Raw genomic sequence first — 16,617 nt, 5'->3', positions numbered from 1 at the left:
AGAGACTAAAATTCTGTATGGTTTCCTTCAATGTTGCTTCTCAAAAGAAGAGGAAGGACTGAAGGCAACTCATACATACATTGATATGAAGCACTCAATACACTCTACATCTCATCCCACCCAACAGCGGTCCGTGCAGGTAATAGCGGTGGGGCCAGGTGTGGGGGGATTTCGAGGGACAATGCCGAGGGAAAATTATTTATTTATTTTATTTTCCCTCTGCATTGTCCCTCGAAATCCCCCCTCATCCGGCCCCTCCGGCTCACCGCTGTTACCTGCATGGACCGCGGCTGATCCCACCCGGTCTTTGTCGTAGCATTGGGCAGAAGAAACATTAGGCCTAATTCAAGAAAATTTAAATAAATACTCTGCACAGAATTGACTTGCCAACAGAAAGCAAGCGGCAACAGCATCACACTCGTGAAAAAAAAGTAGGTACTATAAAATGTTGAGTTTTGAACAGTGAATTAAGCATTCACCGCATGGAACGCTTTCCTGAAGACGAGTACATAACATAAGCCTTCTTCTCTTTCAGATTACATATTACAAAGTAGGGTCATGATAAGCAGGACATGTGCCAAGAAATTTGCCTCACAGATAATGAGGTCTTCTTTAGGGAATTGCAGCCACATGTTTGCCTTACTCACTTCAGAACCCTGCGATCAGTGCCCTCTCTTAAGCCAAGCAATCCATCATTAGTACATCGACTGAACACCACCTGATTAATTCCCTTGCGCCTCGATTACAGGTTGGTTGGAATTGTCCGACCCAGGTATAATCCCCTGTTTGTGCAGGGATCGGAATTCCGAGTTGGGTATTATTTACCACATACTGCAATTATCATGTCCGTTAAATACCTCACTCGTCATTACATTTTATGATCTCAAATCTTTCAGAATTGAACAGTGGAAAAGTGTTTGGTATTTACAGTAGGATATTGATTTGATGGTGATAAACACCAAAATCCATGTTATTCCTCAAAAATCCATAATAGGTTTTATTTATCGCACCCGGTAAATAACATACGCTAGGGTATAATTCGTTTTTTTAATGTGATAAATAGCCCCTTCCTTCCGACATACTTGAAATCTGGGTCTTAGTTTTAAGACACTGCGGTTACCTGATTGAGGACCTAAGCTTTGGGGATAGTTTCTGTATTTTGACTGGGAAACCCCATTCCTTGTGGATTTGTTTCCGTGACACCCTCTTGATTTTCTCTCATCTGGGTATATACAGATGCTTATATAGCTACAACAGAAAGAGCTTTTCACTGGGCAAAGCCAATTATGGTTCACTGAGAAGGGATGCATTTATAAACTGCTTTCAAGCACTTTCCTATTTAGCACCAAGTACTGGACATATCTAACTAAACCTCTATATTCATCAGTCAAGTTCTACATATTCAGATCCCATGTCCTCTGAAACCAGCCAGCCATTGTGGAACACCATCCATTAGATGAATCCACATCAGGACTCAGCTGTTTTAGTGCAGATCTGTACTACTTCAAAGAACAGCATGACGTGCACATTTAAAGCTGCAGGTGAGTGTCAATCGGGAAATGGAGAGTGTCTAAGTGGGCAAGAGTGTGTGCGCAAAAGACCTGAGCCTGCTGCTTAAGCTGGGTCTGGTGGCTCAGTAGACTGATGTGCCCACTGTAGGGGCCTGTGTTTGATCTGATGGTAGCAGGCTAAAATCCTGGCGGGTCCACTCAGCCTTTCATCCTTCTGAGGTCGATAAAATGAATACCATGAGTTGGATAAAAAAAATTGGTTATTCAGCACCAAGAGGCCTTTCAGGGTGAACGTGTGCTTTGCAAATACACTTGTTATGCTGCTGGCAAGGACTCAGGGGAACATCTGGGGCCGCTGCAAGTGAGATGCTCTGGCAGAGGCCTTTGTTTATGATTTGGGAATGGAATAATAAGGAGGACAAAGTCAGAACTGAAGTTCATTGTCAAAGCTATGTGTCACTGGACTGGATACCGGGGGTCTGAAAGTCAGAAGTGAGATTTCTTTTATATGAGGGTTTGAAGTGCAGACACCCATTTTGTTCTCACTGTCAGGAAGGAGGTGCACTGTCTGAGCTGTGTTAGGGCAGAGTCCTGCACCTAGGTATGAAGTTGCACTTTGCGACACCATGATGAAGGACACTGCGTGACCCCATCCTGCCTCCTACTGTCAGGTACCAACTTGTATATTGTTCCTGTTTCAGGGAGACAATGCTGGTGTATGTATATACCGGTCCAGCTGTCTCATTCATGGGCTCGTCGAGACCAGCCTGTGACAGGCTCTGTTGAGTCTGAGTATATGATCTCCATATTGCAGTCTTGAGGTAATAACCCTCATTAGGTGAGCCATCAGAAATGATGTGCATTGGTGAACCCGTGCTAAGACCTGTTCTCAGTGTCAAACCAACTGAGCAGAGAACATTGAGCAGCAGAAATACTGGAACCACCTCCTTCAGCTCCAGGCAGTCATTTGGATTTGACTTTGGCATTGGACTTTTTGTGTCTCAATCTATTCATAATGATGTGTATAAAAGAAATGGGATGGACTCCCCAGAAACCAGATCAAGCACAGGCACATGCATCTTTTCCCCACTTAGCAGTCAAACAACTTTTTTACCAGCTGAAGAAAACTGAAAAGTATGTTTGATTACCTAGTGAGTGAAATCACCAGAAAAATCATAAATCTTTCTCATAAGCAATGATGGCCCTCCTCTCGAGAGGAGCCATGGTCACCTAAGCCTGGTGAAGGCACACATGTTTGATAGGAAGGGGTGCAATTGAAGAGGTGGAAACACAGTTGGGCATATCCATTCCTGTCAGACACAGATCTCAGTCTTGAACAACATTTAAAAAACATAGACACACGTAATAAAAAAGGATATTCACATGCAAACGCGCTGTCTCTTTTTCTCTCATACTCTTAGTGCTCCTCAAACCAGTGTTGGTTTTGTAGAGTCTTAGCGGAGTAGAAGCCCCACTGTAAATTGACACGTCTTCCCCCCGCCAAACTCAAGGTTACCCAGTCTCATTCAGAGGCAGGGTGGTGTCAGGTTTCTAGTAAGTGGAGCTTAAGTTTGCTCCACTGTGGGGATCCTTCAAGTGGTCGCCAACCACCACAAGGCCATCATTCAAGGAAAAACAACCTAATTGCCCTCCTACATACATTTTTCTTATCCAAGACCATCAGGAAACACCTGGTGCTCCAGGATAGGAAACAAAACAAATAACTCCATTCACTGGGAGAAAAAGTCAAGTGCGTCAAAGCCATTTGTTTTTTGTTTCAGAAAAACAAAAACGTACGCCAAAATAACATGGTGACCGCTGGACATATCTTTTTGCCTTCGCTGCAGCTACTGCAACACTGCACCAGTTGATACACAGAAGTCAGTGAGATCACCGCCAACGTACATATGAGCTACAAAATCTGCCTCGTGGCACATCAGAGCGGGACTGCGGTGAATTTCATAAGCCACCATTTGTAAATATTACAAACAAGGAAACTTACTGGGGTAAAATAAGAAAATATGCAGCCTCATGCATTAATTAAAGGGGGCTTTTGAAATATGGCCTTGCATGCTTCACTGCAGATCAGTACATCTACCAACTGAAAATCAAGAGAAACCATAGACTTTTAAAAACAATCTGTCCATGAAGTCCAACCCATGGCACCAACCATAAGCCCTGAGGCAAGGGAGGCTCAGGGCACTTGTGATCTTTGTGAGTCTCATTTCTTTTAGCAGAATCTCACTCAGGGTTTGTTAATCAAACTTCTTGGAGGACATCTTCATTAAATTTAGTTCCACAGCTTGCCACACAGTATTTTGCAATCTGTGTGAATCCCACACACTGCTGCACCCTTCCTTGCATTCTAGGCAAACCTCATAGCTTTGAGTAGAGTCTCACTCATTGGGGGTGAGTTTCACTTCTAGAAGTAGAGTGCCGCTGATTGTTTGCAAGTCACACGTTCGGAAGGCCAACCTCACTCACTTGATGCAAGTTCCACAAATTAAAGCACAGACTTACTCAAGTCAAAGTCAAAGAAACATTGTTTTATGCACATAGGCCACAAACAGTGCATAAAACAGATAAAGTGTCATTCAGTTAAAAACAACAAGTGGCTAAAACAGTCACTCTGTGCCCTATAAAATTATTGAGAGTCTAAGACGTTCTTTCTCTGTGATGGGAAATAATCAATAAAACAATACATCAGAACACAATATTAAAAAAGGAATACCCCAGGTTCATGAAACACACATCAGCGTAGCACAGCCTCTTCCTGATATGAATTAATTTGCAAATAAATGAGGCAAGACTAAAACAAATAGCTTGAGATTCCATCTCACACAGAAGACCATTGTGGCTTTATGGTCCCTGATGTTATGTTCGATAAATAGAGGTTGTCAAAATGTATTCCTTAGATCATTATACTATCGACAGAAAAGGATTAAATGTAAAGTACATTGTTCGGAGTTTCTGTAATATGGACACGGGGTAGCTATTAAATCCCATTGGTTACTTTAGGGAAAGAAACAAGGTGGTGTACCATACTCAACTGTAATCAGGTCAGGGTGAAGCGATGTTTATAATTTGTCACCCAGGTTAAGTAGGGGTTGAAACCTATAGGAAAAGTATAAGCCATATATGCTGTTACTGTTTGTTTCCTTCTATCGGCAATGGCTCTGTGTCTTGCCCTTGCATCTAGTAGGGCAGCCTTCATTGCCGATATCTCTAGCATTAAGGTCTTGGACGGTTCTTCGAATCCGGGGAAGCCGAATGTCATTTTGAGAGTGTTAATAGTAAAAGACAGTCAAGGTATTTAGAAAATGTGATCCAGGGTTAGGCGGTCCAGTATAATGGCCTTTGTGAGTTCGGCTTCGGGTTTGGCCCATAAAGAGCAGCTTCCAGTGAGACACAACATATTATTAAGTGTCTGGTTGCATCATGTTACCACTATCTTCTCAAAAATATCTTGGGATGTTGATCCTGCAACAACTCCTGGAGCTGGAGATTGTAAGACTTTCTTACCTCACCATGAAAGAACTGGAAAATCTCACTGTTGCCCTCTGAGATCATATGACACTATAGCAAACCTAAGTGAACTTTGCTATTAAGCCACATGCAAAGGTTTTCAAATGTCATTTTTCCTCCCTTTTTTATTTTATTTTTTCTCAAGAGCAGGGTGGGAGAACCCACCATAAGGATGTGTGTCTCAGTTGCGAGCAACTATTACCCTCCACCACTTTAAACAATCAACAGTTGCCAAATCAGGTGCTGTTAAAACTGTCTGTATTATCCCTATGGTTTTGGATGCCCCTTATTATTGTACACTGTAAGCTGGGTGTGTGGTAGCTATCCCTGTTGTCCCACAATTTTCACCTAGTAGAATTGCTAGCTTATGTTCCCCATTTAGCCTCCGATTGTTCTTGCTGTACCCCTACTCTAAGCTTTGCCTGCCACTGCTGCCGAGCCTAGTCTTTGAGACCCCCACTCCCTAGGGCTGCTCTGCTGCTGCACATGGCTGAAGCAAGATCTCTTGATGTAAGGTTTGGTCTAATGCTAGACCTGCTGTCCTTGACATCACCGCCCTACATTGCTGTGACAAGGGACGGGATTGGACAACATTGTCCACCACACAAACTATCTTATTGGAACCCTTGTTGACTGCCTGGCACACAATCAAACTGGATCCTTGAAGGTGAACTGTCCAAAAATGGATCAACCTCAGCTGAGAAAAGAGCTAGTTGTCTAGCTTGAAAATACTTCTGCAGCTAATATCAGGTAATACTGAAATCCCAGCTAAGCACCTACCTTTATTTCTCAGGATGGTAGAGGAAGGGGAAGGGTCTTAAAGATAAGGGGCATCTGTGGTTGCTGTGTTTCTTTGGATTTGCTGTAGAGTGCCTTTGCTCCATAAAAGGCACTGTACAGATGTTTTCCCAGTGACCTTGCATTGGGCATTTTTTAAACTGAGACCTACATTTAAGCATCCAGTTTTAAATGTGCAACTTAGTGACTCAAGCCTATCACACAACATAGGGGCAAACAGGCACAGTGCTTAGCTTATGTGCATGAATACCAGAGTATGTCACATGAATTTTGGTTATAGTATGTTTTTCTTATACAACCTAGCTGGATGGCGTGTGCTTGGGAAGGGAGTGCAAGAAAATTTGTTTTCACCAGCATATGGATCTATGTGCACATAAATGCGACCAAGACTATTCATCAATTTACCCATCAGCCTGTCAAGTCCATTTCTCTGTCTTTTTTAGTTGGGTACACTCTTCTTTGTTGGGAATCCTCAAGCTCATACCCACATAATAAAAATTACTAGGCTACGTCGCCGTGCTAACCCTCACACTTACTCTCACCGTCACTCTAATTAAAGGCATCACCTTGCACCTAACCCTAATCTTAACTCCAAACACTGCCATAACACTGCACCTCACCACAAACCTAACCCCAAATCTAACTCTAATCACAACCTAAACTCAATCCTAACTCTTATACTTCTGTAATCCTATGATTCACTTTTTCCCTTAGCCATGCAGAATCACTTCTGCTACCCGGGTGATATTAGCCAATAGGTGGACATTTTAAAATGGTGTTAGAAAATAAGAAATCTTCTTTAGCAAAATGCAATCTTAAAACAGTTTCTAAGTATTAAAGTGTTGGATCCATTTTTTAATATTCTTCTGTTCCCATTGACATAATGGCTAAAGCATAGCTATGTGATCTTATATTTTTCTTTAAATTTAGAATGGTTATTCAACTTTCCAATCAAAACCTGTAATATTATAACAAAACCTTGAATAATGCAAAACAAATTGGGTGATTAACCATCTTGAAAATAGTCCTGCATGAAAGGAAGAGCGAATTCATTGCTGACATCATTGGATATTCTAATTGGAATTGCTTGCAGAAGCATTCAATGTCAAATGTCAGCTATAGTTGATACCCCGATGGGATTTACTCTGTACCACTCCTCAATTGTGTCAGATGGGGTCCCCGACAATGGTACATAACTCCCTTCTATGAGATTTGGACTTTTGAGACATACTCTTACCACTAGCTTTTGATGCTCGGGAGCTGACTTTCCCTGCAAAAATGCAAAGGTCCAAACCCTGACGGTAGCATGTGAAATTACACGCTACAGAAAGAGCGATATCACAAAAATAAAGATACAAAATGCAAAATTAAAGACAAAACAAAAGTGTCTACCTACCGCGATATCAACATGCAGCTAATCGCACCATCTAGCACTTGCCCACAAATGTTCTAGTTATAATGTAGAGTTAAAATCATAGACAGCCGCGGCCCATGCAGTTAAGAGCAATGGGGCGGTGAAGCTGGGGTGGGTTTGACAAACAACCACGAGGGAAAATTAAATAAACAATTAATTTTCCCTCGTTGTCGTCTGTTGAAATCTCCCCCCCCCCCCCCCCCCACCCGGCTCCGCTCTTCTTACCTGCACGGGCTGCGGCTGATCATAGACGTGCAAAAGTTGGGAGGCGAGTTTGGCGAATTTCGACATTTTTAACAGGTTAACTTTTTGGTACATTGACATTGTTGTTTTGTTTTTATATCTCCCCTCTACAATTGTTGAGTTTTTATTTTTACAATCATCTTTTTTGCAGTCTACATTTTCGCACAGTAGTGACGCTGACACCCGAACCAGAAATGCACTAGAACATACAGGAAAGAGTCATGCGTGGCAAATCTTTTTGACATCCACGGTATTGCTCCGAAACTACTCAATGTTTTATATAGAGGGAAGATTTCCTATTGTGCTTTACATTTTCCATTTCCCCTCTAATCTAAATTGTTTTGCTTGCCTGGATAACTCCGATGTGTATTGAAAAAGTAAGCTGTCCTTAGGGGTTTGTAGCTGGCATTCAATCTCCTGCTATTTAAGAAGACTGCAGGAAGGGACAATGTTATCTATCCCAGAGAATTAATCCTTCCGTATAAAACAAAGTTATTTGGCACAATGAAAATGTTTGCAATCATCTAGTTCTATTTTTAAAAAAATAAATAAATATGTAAGGAGATACCTGAATTCTTCTTCATTTCCTGTTACACTAAGCATGGAATGAATGGATATCTAAAGATCGCCAATTCCAAACCTAGGTAGTTCGCTCGCTTTCCAAACCATTGGTCATGTCAAACGATAACCTTCTGGGGATGATAAATTGTTGACATTTTTGAATGAATATTAAAATACTATTAAAAATTCAGGTCTCATGAAATAAAAATGATACCTAGAAAGGGATGCACCTGGAATTCAACAGTCAAAAAGACAGTCTTGTCATGTGTGAAATTGCCTTTCTGATGCAATTTTGCACTGCAGCGGCACCTCGTCATAAATCATATAGCCAGCTGTTTAAAGTTTCACACTTGTTACAATCCACTGCAGGAAACCTAATTTAAGTTATCCCCGATAGATTTTTCTATTATGACAAGTAGCGGTGATGTAATTATGTGCTATGACAGATTAAGACATGAACATTTCCAATGAGCGACCTGTCAACTTTAACATATGCAAATTCAGAACAGATGCTAAACGGGCAATCTCCTCCCGCAGCCCCATCTTGCTCTGAGATATTTAAACCGCTGCATTATCCTATTGAAGAGCAATTACAACTTTTTAATGAGGAAGGGAAACGCCAGCAAACTCCCTAACTCAACGTGTACGTGCCCAATTATTTCCAAAGCTTTGGGGGTTTGCTTGATGATCTGCACATCCATTGATAAAGCTAAGTCTAGATAATTCAATAGTATTTGTTTGGGGTGCTCATATGATGTTACTATACCCACCCACCAGGGTATGTCTTTCCTAGGACCACGCAGCCTAGAACAATAGTAAACCACAATACACCCGAGCACACCCGATCATTATATCTCTAATCCAACAAAGGAGTCAAAAGAGGATAGAGTAAAGTTTCTTCCGCTGCCGGTCACAACTTTACATACATGCGAGAAGATACAGAATGGAATTAACAACGTCTGAATGATTTTATGAGCGACAAAGGAATGAAGCGGTCCTTGTATCTGTAAGGCAATGCATGGAAAGGATCAAGTACTTTGAAAGCAGGTTATTTCACTACCCGACTGGAGTGATACCTCATTCATTAAGTGTACGTGTCCAATGTATGTCTCCGTGTACTGAACTTATAAAGTACACATTTATCTGGATGGCAATGGAGAACTGTACAACACGGGGTGCCTAACCACCAAAAAGATGGTGGCAGAGGAAAGCTGCTTGGAGGTTGTTGAAGGAATTACCACAGAGGGGGGCATTATGGGTAGTGGCAGGGTGAACAGATGTACACTTTGATGAGATGTTGCTTGAACAGCAGGCTCTTGACGGCTGATCTTTTTTAGTGCAGTATGAATAGAAACTGGTAGAGGTCTACTGGGATAGCATTCTACATTATTGGGGCATATCAGGAGCATGTATGGCATCTTGTTTTCTCATTCTTGTATTTCCTGGTATCTGGCCTGATCAAGACTGAGGCTGTTTTCAAATATCCTTCTTGATGTCATGACCTTTGAAAGATCTCTAATACACTGGCCAGCTTTGAACCTCCTTGTCTCCAGTCTACCAAGGCTGATTCTGCATGCTTTTATGTCCAGACTTTGAAGTCTCTTTAATACATTGGCCAATTTTGAACCTCCTTGTGTCCAATCTGCCAATACTCATGCTACATGTTTTGCATCATTTCCTACCTAGGCCTTTGAAAGCTCTCTAGCACATTGCCCATCTTTAAATTTCTTTGTCTCCATTCTACCAAGACTAATGCCGTGGGTGTTGCATATCCCTCATTAAGTCTTGTCCTTGGAAAGCTCTCTAATAAGTTTCTCTTCTTTGAAAGTTAGGTGAACTTTTGCCTTATAATAGTTCTAAATAAAGGGATAATACCATAATTGAATACTTCATGGTATTATTCCTGAAATTTAGAATTTCAGTACAACAAATGAAGACTAAATTCTGGTAATATTATCACATGCTTCCCATTTTTTTCCTATATTACTTCCAACCTTTTGCTGGTAGTACCCTATGGCAGAAGTTCTGAGTAGCTATGCAGTAATTCAGAGAGGCAAGCATTCGATTGGTACTTAAGAATTATGTAGCCATGACAACACCAATTCAAAGAATTTGTGAATTCAGCAAGTGTCAAAGATGGAGGGAAACATAGGACCTGATTTAGAATTTTGCAGATGGGTTACTCTGTCACTGTTGTGATAAATATCCCTTCACCTTGCTGCAAGTGCACTATATTCTATGGTTAAAGATTTCCCAATCCATCACATTTTCTTCACATTTGTGACAGGTAACCTATCCACCAAACTTTAAATATGGCACAGAGTCTGCAATTACGAAATTTTAAAGTGAGTAGTCTCACTGCAAAGCATGGAAAACTAGACTGACCACATTTTAAGATTGAGACTTTGGAATCGGAGAGATACGGCTTATTCCAGCTCTGAAAGTGACGCATGAAAATAAATCATGGGAGTGTATTGAGCATTGAGCTCGACAAGTCATTTGTATAAAAATCCCACAATGCACATTGTAAAAAGGGTAATACCTTTCTAACACTATCACCTACCAGGGAGTCTAGAGTCAGTTTGCTAGCACTGATCTGACATCATTTATATGCGTCCAGGCGAGAGAAGACACGTGGCGACCGCAAATATGGCGGAGTACCCTTTCCACCGCTCAGATTGTCTGCTCACTATGAGTAGAGGCAGGCTGACCATCATGTTTCTGCTGGCCATCCCCACGCTGGCTTCATCAGAGGAAACCTTACACTGACATCCTGGTGGATTTGGGGCCTTTGGTGTAAGTATCCAATACTGTTTGCCCCGTCTAGAGCGGATGGTCTGATGAACTTTCTTTTTTTTTCACTGGGACAGGCAGGAAAAGCCTGGTGGACCCGAACAGAAAAAAAGAAAACTGACCCTCACACCTTGGGGGAAATCACTAAGGGTGTCGGAGCATCACGCTTTAGGATTTTGTTTTTGTAAAACAAAGCATTGGCTGAGTGGTTGCAAGAAACATGGTCAATGCTCAGCAAACATCCAGTGCCTTGAGAGTAGTCGCTATGGTTCCTTTAAAGGCACAGAGATCTCCGCATGCCAGCGGAGATGTCTAAATATGGTGGATGGCTGTCTGCCCAGGTGGTGGTGGTAATGAGCTCTGCCACCCTAGCTGACCACCCCCCCGAACCCTAAAATTGAACCTCTATTCTATAAAGCAAGGACTACACAACCCTCATTCAAAGCTTGAATTATTGACTGTGCCTCCGCAGGGTACATCCAGCATGTGTTCCTGCTTTAGCAAAGGGAATAATTGTTTTAATGCTGCCTTCCTGCAGATACCAATAGCTGCCTACAGATGGGGCACTTCTCACCAGGAACCAATTCAATTTTCTGTTGGAAGTGACGTCAAGTGATATTGATCAGTCCATTACCTCAACACATACTCTACATGCAATGTTCTATAAAGCAAGGACTACACAAACTCATTCAAAGCTTGAATTATTGTCTGTACCTCTGTAGGGTACATGCAGCATGCTGTTCCTGCTCTAGCAAAGGAAATAATTGTTTTAATGTTTTAATGCTGCCTTCCTGCAGATACCAATAGCCAGACCCTCTATCATTTCGCGATTCACAAAACAAATTGCTAAATCAGCTGATAAACACGGTAGCCGCGATATTTACTATTTAGCCCGCTAAAAAGGTCTCCCGGCAGGCATAAAAAATTATGCAAATGTATTGGCTGCGCGCGCACACGTCACCACATGAACAGCGCTGTACAGCGGTAATAGCTGGAAACAGGAGAGCGCCCATCTCTGGATTACAAAAAAAGGGACTGTTTATAAGGGGTCAAAAGGTACAAGATATTACACTTTGTAAGGGTACAGCAACCGAGAACAAAGTTCAGATTCTGCTCACAATGAATCAATTAACGAAGAGAGACTGCACAGCCACGGTGCTCAGGGCTGGAATGGGCTTGGAACAGAAGTTAAGCATCACAGGCTTCGCCCAGATTGTTCAGAGGCTGTGAGCACACAGCTTCTAAAGGGCAGGAGACTGAAATATTAACATACTGGTGAAAGTTGGGATTGTTCTTTGTCGGGACCAAGTACTGAGTGCCTGCGCAATACTTAGGAGTGTTTGACGGCACGAAAGGAGAACGTGGCTGTGCTCAGACATAGCTGGAAATTCAAGGAACCTTGCTATAAGAGGCGGACAGGACATGGCTAACACAACAGTGCGCACTCCATGGCACTGCATGCACGAGTGCAGGCAACAGACCAACAGCACAGCCTCAGGCACTGCATGGAAGAGGACCGGCAGGAGGCAAATAGCACACTTTATGGCACTGCACATACAGGCTGCAGACCAATAGCAAAGAAAATGGCACTGCGCATACGAGGGCAGGCTACAGACCAACAGCACAGCCCCAGGCACTGCACGGAACAGGACAGGGAGTAGGCAAATAGCACACTTTATGGCACTGCACATACAGGCTGCAGACCAGTAGCAAAGAAAATGGCACTGCGCATATGAGGGCAGGCTGCAGACCAACAGCACAGCCCCAGGCACTGCACGGAACAGGACAGGGAGTAGGCAAATAGCACACTTTATGGCACTGCACATACAGGCTGCAGACCAGTAGCAAAGAAAATGGCACTGCGCATACGAGGGCAGGCTGCAGACCAACAGCACAGCCCCAGGCACTGCACGGAACAGGACAGGGAGTAGGCAAATAGCACACTTTATGGCACTACACATACGAGGACAAGCAGCAGACCAATAGTACAGGCCGTGGCACAGCACATATGTGGACAGGCAGCAGATAAACAGTGCACTTGTGGCACTGCAAATATGAGGACAGGCTGCAGAGCATTTGCAAAGAAAATGACTCTGTGCATACGAGGGCAGGCTGCAAACCGATAGCTCACTCCATGGCACTGCTCATACAAGGACAGTCTGCATACAAATAGTACAGCCTGTGGCACAGCACAGATGCGGACAGGCTGCAGACAAACAGCACTATTCATGGCGGTGCACATATGAGGACAGGCTGCAGACCAGGGGCACAGACCATGGCACTGCATATACAAGGACACCCTACAGATATTACACTTTGTACTTTTTTTTGTAGGCAGCATATTGCTCTTGTCTAGTGCGTAATTTAAATTGAGCCGCATCCAGGTGTTTATAGCGCGGCACAATTGGGTTGTAGTTGAAGGCAGTGCGAGTTTCTCTCAGTGGGGCAGAATGGTGTTCATTGGGGGAGAGGATGTGACACCATGGTCAGAGCTGCCGAATTTGGAACTGGGGAACCTGGTTCTGAAGGATGATTTTTGCAAGGTGTCTGTCCTGTCAGCACTACCTACAAAAGGGAGTCAGTGCACTCGACACAAGAGGAAGCTGTGTGACTGCACCCAGGAAGTGAAGGGAGCTGCGTGACTGAGACAAGAGAGAAAAAGGGGCTGCATGACTTAAACTAGAGAGTGAAGGGGAGCTGCTTGACTGAAACCAGAGAGTGAAGGGAGCTGCGTGACTGAAAACCAGAGAGAGAAATGAGCTGTGTGACTTAAACTAGAGAGTGAAGGGAGCTGTGTGATTGAAACCAGAGAGAGAAAGGGGCTGCATGACTTAAACCAGAGAGCGAAGTGGGGCTGTGTGACTTAAACCAGAGAGTGAAGGGAACTGCGTGACTGAAACAAGAGAGTGAAGAGAGCTGTGTGACTGAAACCAGAGAGAGAAATGGGCTGTGTGACTTAAACCAGAGAGTGAAGGGAGCTGCGTGACTGAGACCAGAGAGAGAAAGGGGCTGCATGACTTAAACCAGAGAGCGAAGTGGGGCTGTGTGACTTAAACCAGAGAGTGAAGGGAACTGCGTGACGAGAGTGAAGGGAGCTGCGTGACTGAAACCAGAGAGAGAAAGGGGCTGAGTGTCTTAAACCAGAGTGTGAAGGGAGTTGCGTGACTGAAACCAGGGAGAGCAAGGGGCTGCGTGTCTTATACCAGAGAGTGAAGGGAGCTGCGTGACTGAAACCAGAGAGAGAAAGGGGCTGCGTGACTTAAACCAGAGAGTGAAGGGAGCTGTGTGACTGAAATCAGGGAGTGGTGAAAGTGGTCCCCCGCAGGGGTGCATACATGGGCGCTAGAACATCCCAGGGAGAAATATGGCCCCCTCCCACAAGGTTAGTAGATTGGAGCTGTGCTTCCGTAGAGCTGCAGAAACGTTAAACATGCCTATTTCAAAGTGGAATACTCTGCTAAAACAGGTTTAATTGATTTAGGGCTGAAAAGGAATGATTACGAGTAAAACAAAGTGCCGCAATAATGCTGCAAAATTTTCATTGTTGTGCCGCTAAATTTCTGTTTTTGTGTCGCTAAATTTGCAAATCTATGCCCAATATCCTAGGTGTCTGAATTGCTGCTTACAGATCCAACCCTTCTCACCAGGAACCAATTCAATTTTCTGTAGGAAGTGACGTCAAGTGATATTGATCAATCCTCTTCCTCAACACATACTCTATATGCAGTGTTCTAAACATCCAGGGCCTAGTGACACCCACCTGGAATGCAGAGGCACTTGTAGCTGGTTCCAACACTGCGACAAATCCCATGAGCACACGGGTTCAAGGCGCAAAAGTCGATGAGGCGTGAACAGGTCGGTCCCGTAAACCCAGGACTACAGCTGCAGGAGTAAGATAGCCTGTCAGCGTAGCACGTGCCGTTGTTCTGACAGGGAGAGGACACACATGGGTCGATTTTTTCCTCACAGGATGGTCCAAAAAATCCTGTTTAAAAAACACAAAGATATTTTTACCGTTAATATGTATCCTTACCATACATCATGAATAAACGCAGATTGTTTTCACTCTTTCGGCAACAGTAATTCAAAAACATACAATAAGCATTTTCAAAGCAGTGAAAAAGGCATCAAAAGGTCATAAAGTACAGATTTTTTTTAATGCACAAGAGAAAGGGATAATTCAATTAATTTATATCTTTTAAGCCTGCTGATCGCTGCTATCATGATACTGAAGTAAAGGAAAGGGCATTTAGATATGGCAAGTGATATCATTGATAATTAATAGGGCGAATCCAAGTATTTGTGGTGGTTGAACATTTGGTAGGTGATGTAACGAGAATGTGTAAAAACAGTTTGTGGTCGCAGATTTTTCAGACTGCAAATTCCACTACTTCCTAGCTGAAATCTGCGAACATGGAAACATGTCAGCAGTTGCACGTTTGGGGGTAGGGACAGGAAATAGGGCGGGGGGACGGTGGAGGTGGCATGCAAAATCAAAGTCTGGAATATTCCCCCACATTTTACATATTCATTCACACCCTGAAAGCACTCATAAAAAAGTAAGATTAGGTGTGTTTGCTGTGTGGGAAAGGGTATGGAACACTTTCAAGTAACCCTATTGCTGTCAACATGGATCCATCTGTTAAGCGCTCCCCGCTGATGTCTATGGGACAAGCAGATAAAGACTTCAAATCCTAGAAAAACTAACTCAGTCTTTCATCCTTCTGATATCAATATGTAGGGTGTCATTAAATTGGGTAATACAACGCATATTATTCACATCACATATGTAAACAAGCATTGGCATAGCCAATAGGTCTCGCTTTTGGGACCTTATAAGTGTTTAGCCATGCAACAGTTGCATAACTAAATACTTATAAGGTCCCAAAAGCGAGACCAATTGGCTATGCCCAGCGGCCGTGCGGCCGCGAAAGTGATCGCGATCAAACATCAAAGCGGCAGTGCGGTCGCGAAAGTGAAAGCAATCGCGGTAAAGCGCAGCGCGCGCGCCCGCGCACATGCACTGTAGCTCTAGGCTGGCCTAGTAGCACTTTTTGGAGCCCTCTCAATAAGTCTCGCCAGACCAGCGCATGCGCTGGGTCAGACGAGACCTAATAAACGGTGTATTTCAGCACTATATAAAAAACAAATTGTTATATTTCATGAGGTGCTGGGTGGCGGATTTCTCAAATTGCAAAAATACCTTCCTGGAGATAAAAAAAGGTTACATGTACCGTTGTGCATTCTTTTTGCTTACTCCTGTAGACTGTATGTGCTGAAGGCAGTAGGTAAAACAGACAAGTGGGAATGTGCATGGATGCAACGATTTGAGGAGATTACCGCGTGATTTATGAGATTAAAACCCCTGGTAGTCGTAAATCTGCAAAAACTGTAGGAGGAAACCTTTGCCATGCAGATTTACGACATCTAAAGAATTATGAATGGGCCGCCTGATCTGTATTGTGTGTAATCTTTTAATGCAACACACTGCATGCCCCAATAGCCTCCGCTTGTATCTAGGAAGGCGAAGCAAAGCCATCTGCAAAAGTAATGGTCCATGCATGCTCCACCACACAGGAAAAAAGACTTATGCATTCTGTGCCGACATGCCGATTACAGGAGGTATCCCCTGATGCAGAGTCTGAATTAACAAAGTGCAACAGTTAATGCAATCTGTGCCAACCCAGAGATAACACTGGCATTAGCTGGTGCACACAGTGCCAAAATACACACATCGTATGGCAGCTGTTCATGCTAATTTCCCTATATACA

General features: G+C 43.3%; 1 protein-coding gene across 1 annotated transcript in view; it reads right to left on the bottom strand.

The window, feature by feature from the left end:
• DNER (delta/notch like EGF repeat containing) overlaps positions 1 to 16,617 on the bottom strand; it is a 1,164,201-nt gene that overhangs the window by 257,156 nt on the left and 890,428 nt on the right. The window contains exon 8 of the mRNA XM_085634998.1: positions 14,606 to 14,830. Within this exon, the coding sequence (XP_085491124.1) occupies positions 14,606 to 14,830 (225 nt within the window). The remainder of the gene's footprint in view (positions 1 to 14,605; positions 14,831 to 16,617) is intronic.

The sequence above is a fragment of the Triturus cristatus genome, chromosome 11 (genome assembly GCF_964204655.1).
Source record: "Triturus cristatus chromosome 11, aTriCri1.1, whole genome shotgun sequence".
NCBI lineage: Eukaryota > Metazoa > Chordata > Amphibia > Caudata > Salamandridae > Triturus > Triturus cristatus.
This window is presented reverse-complemented; position numbering and strand designations above follow the sequence as displayed.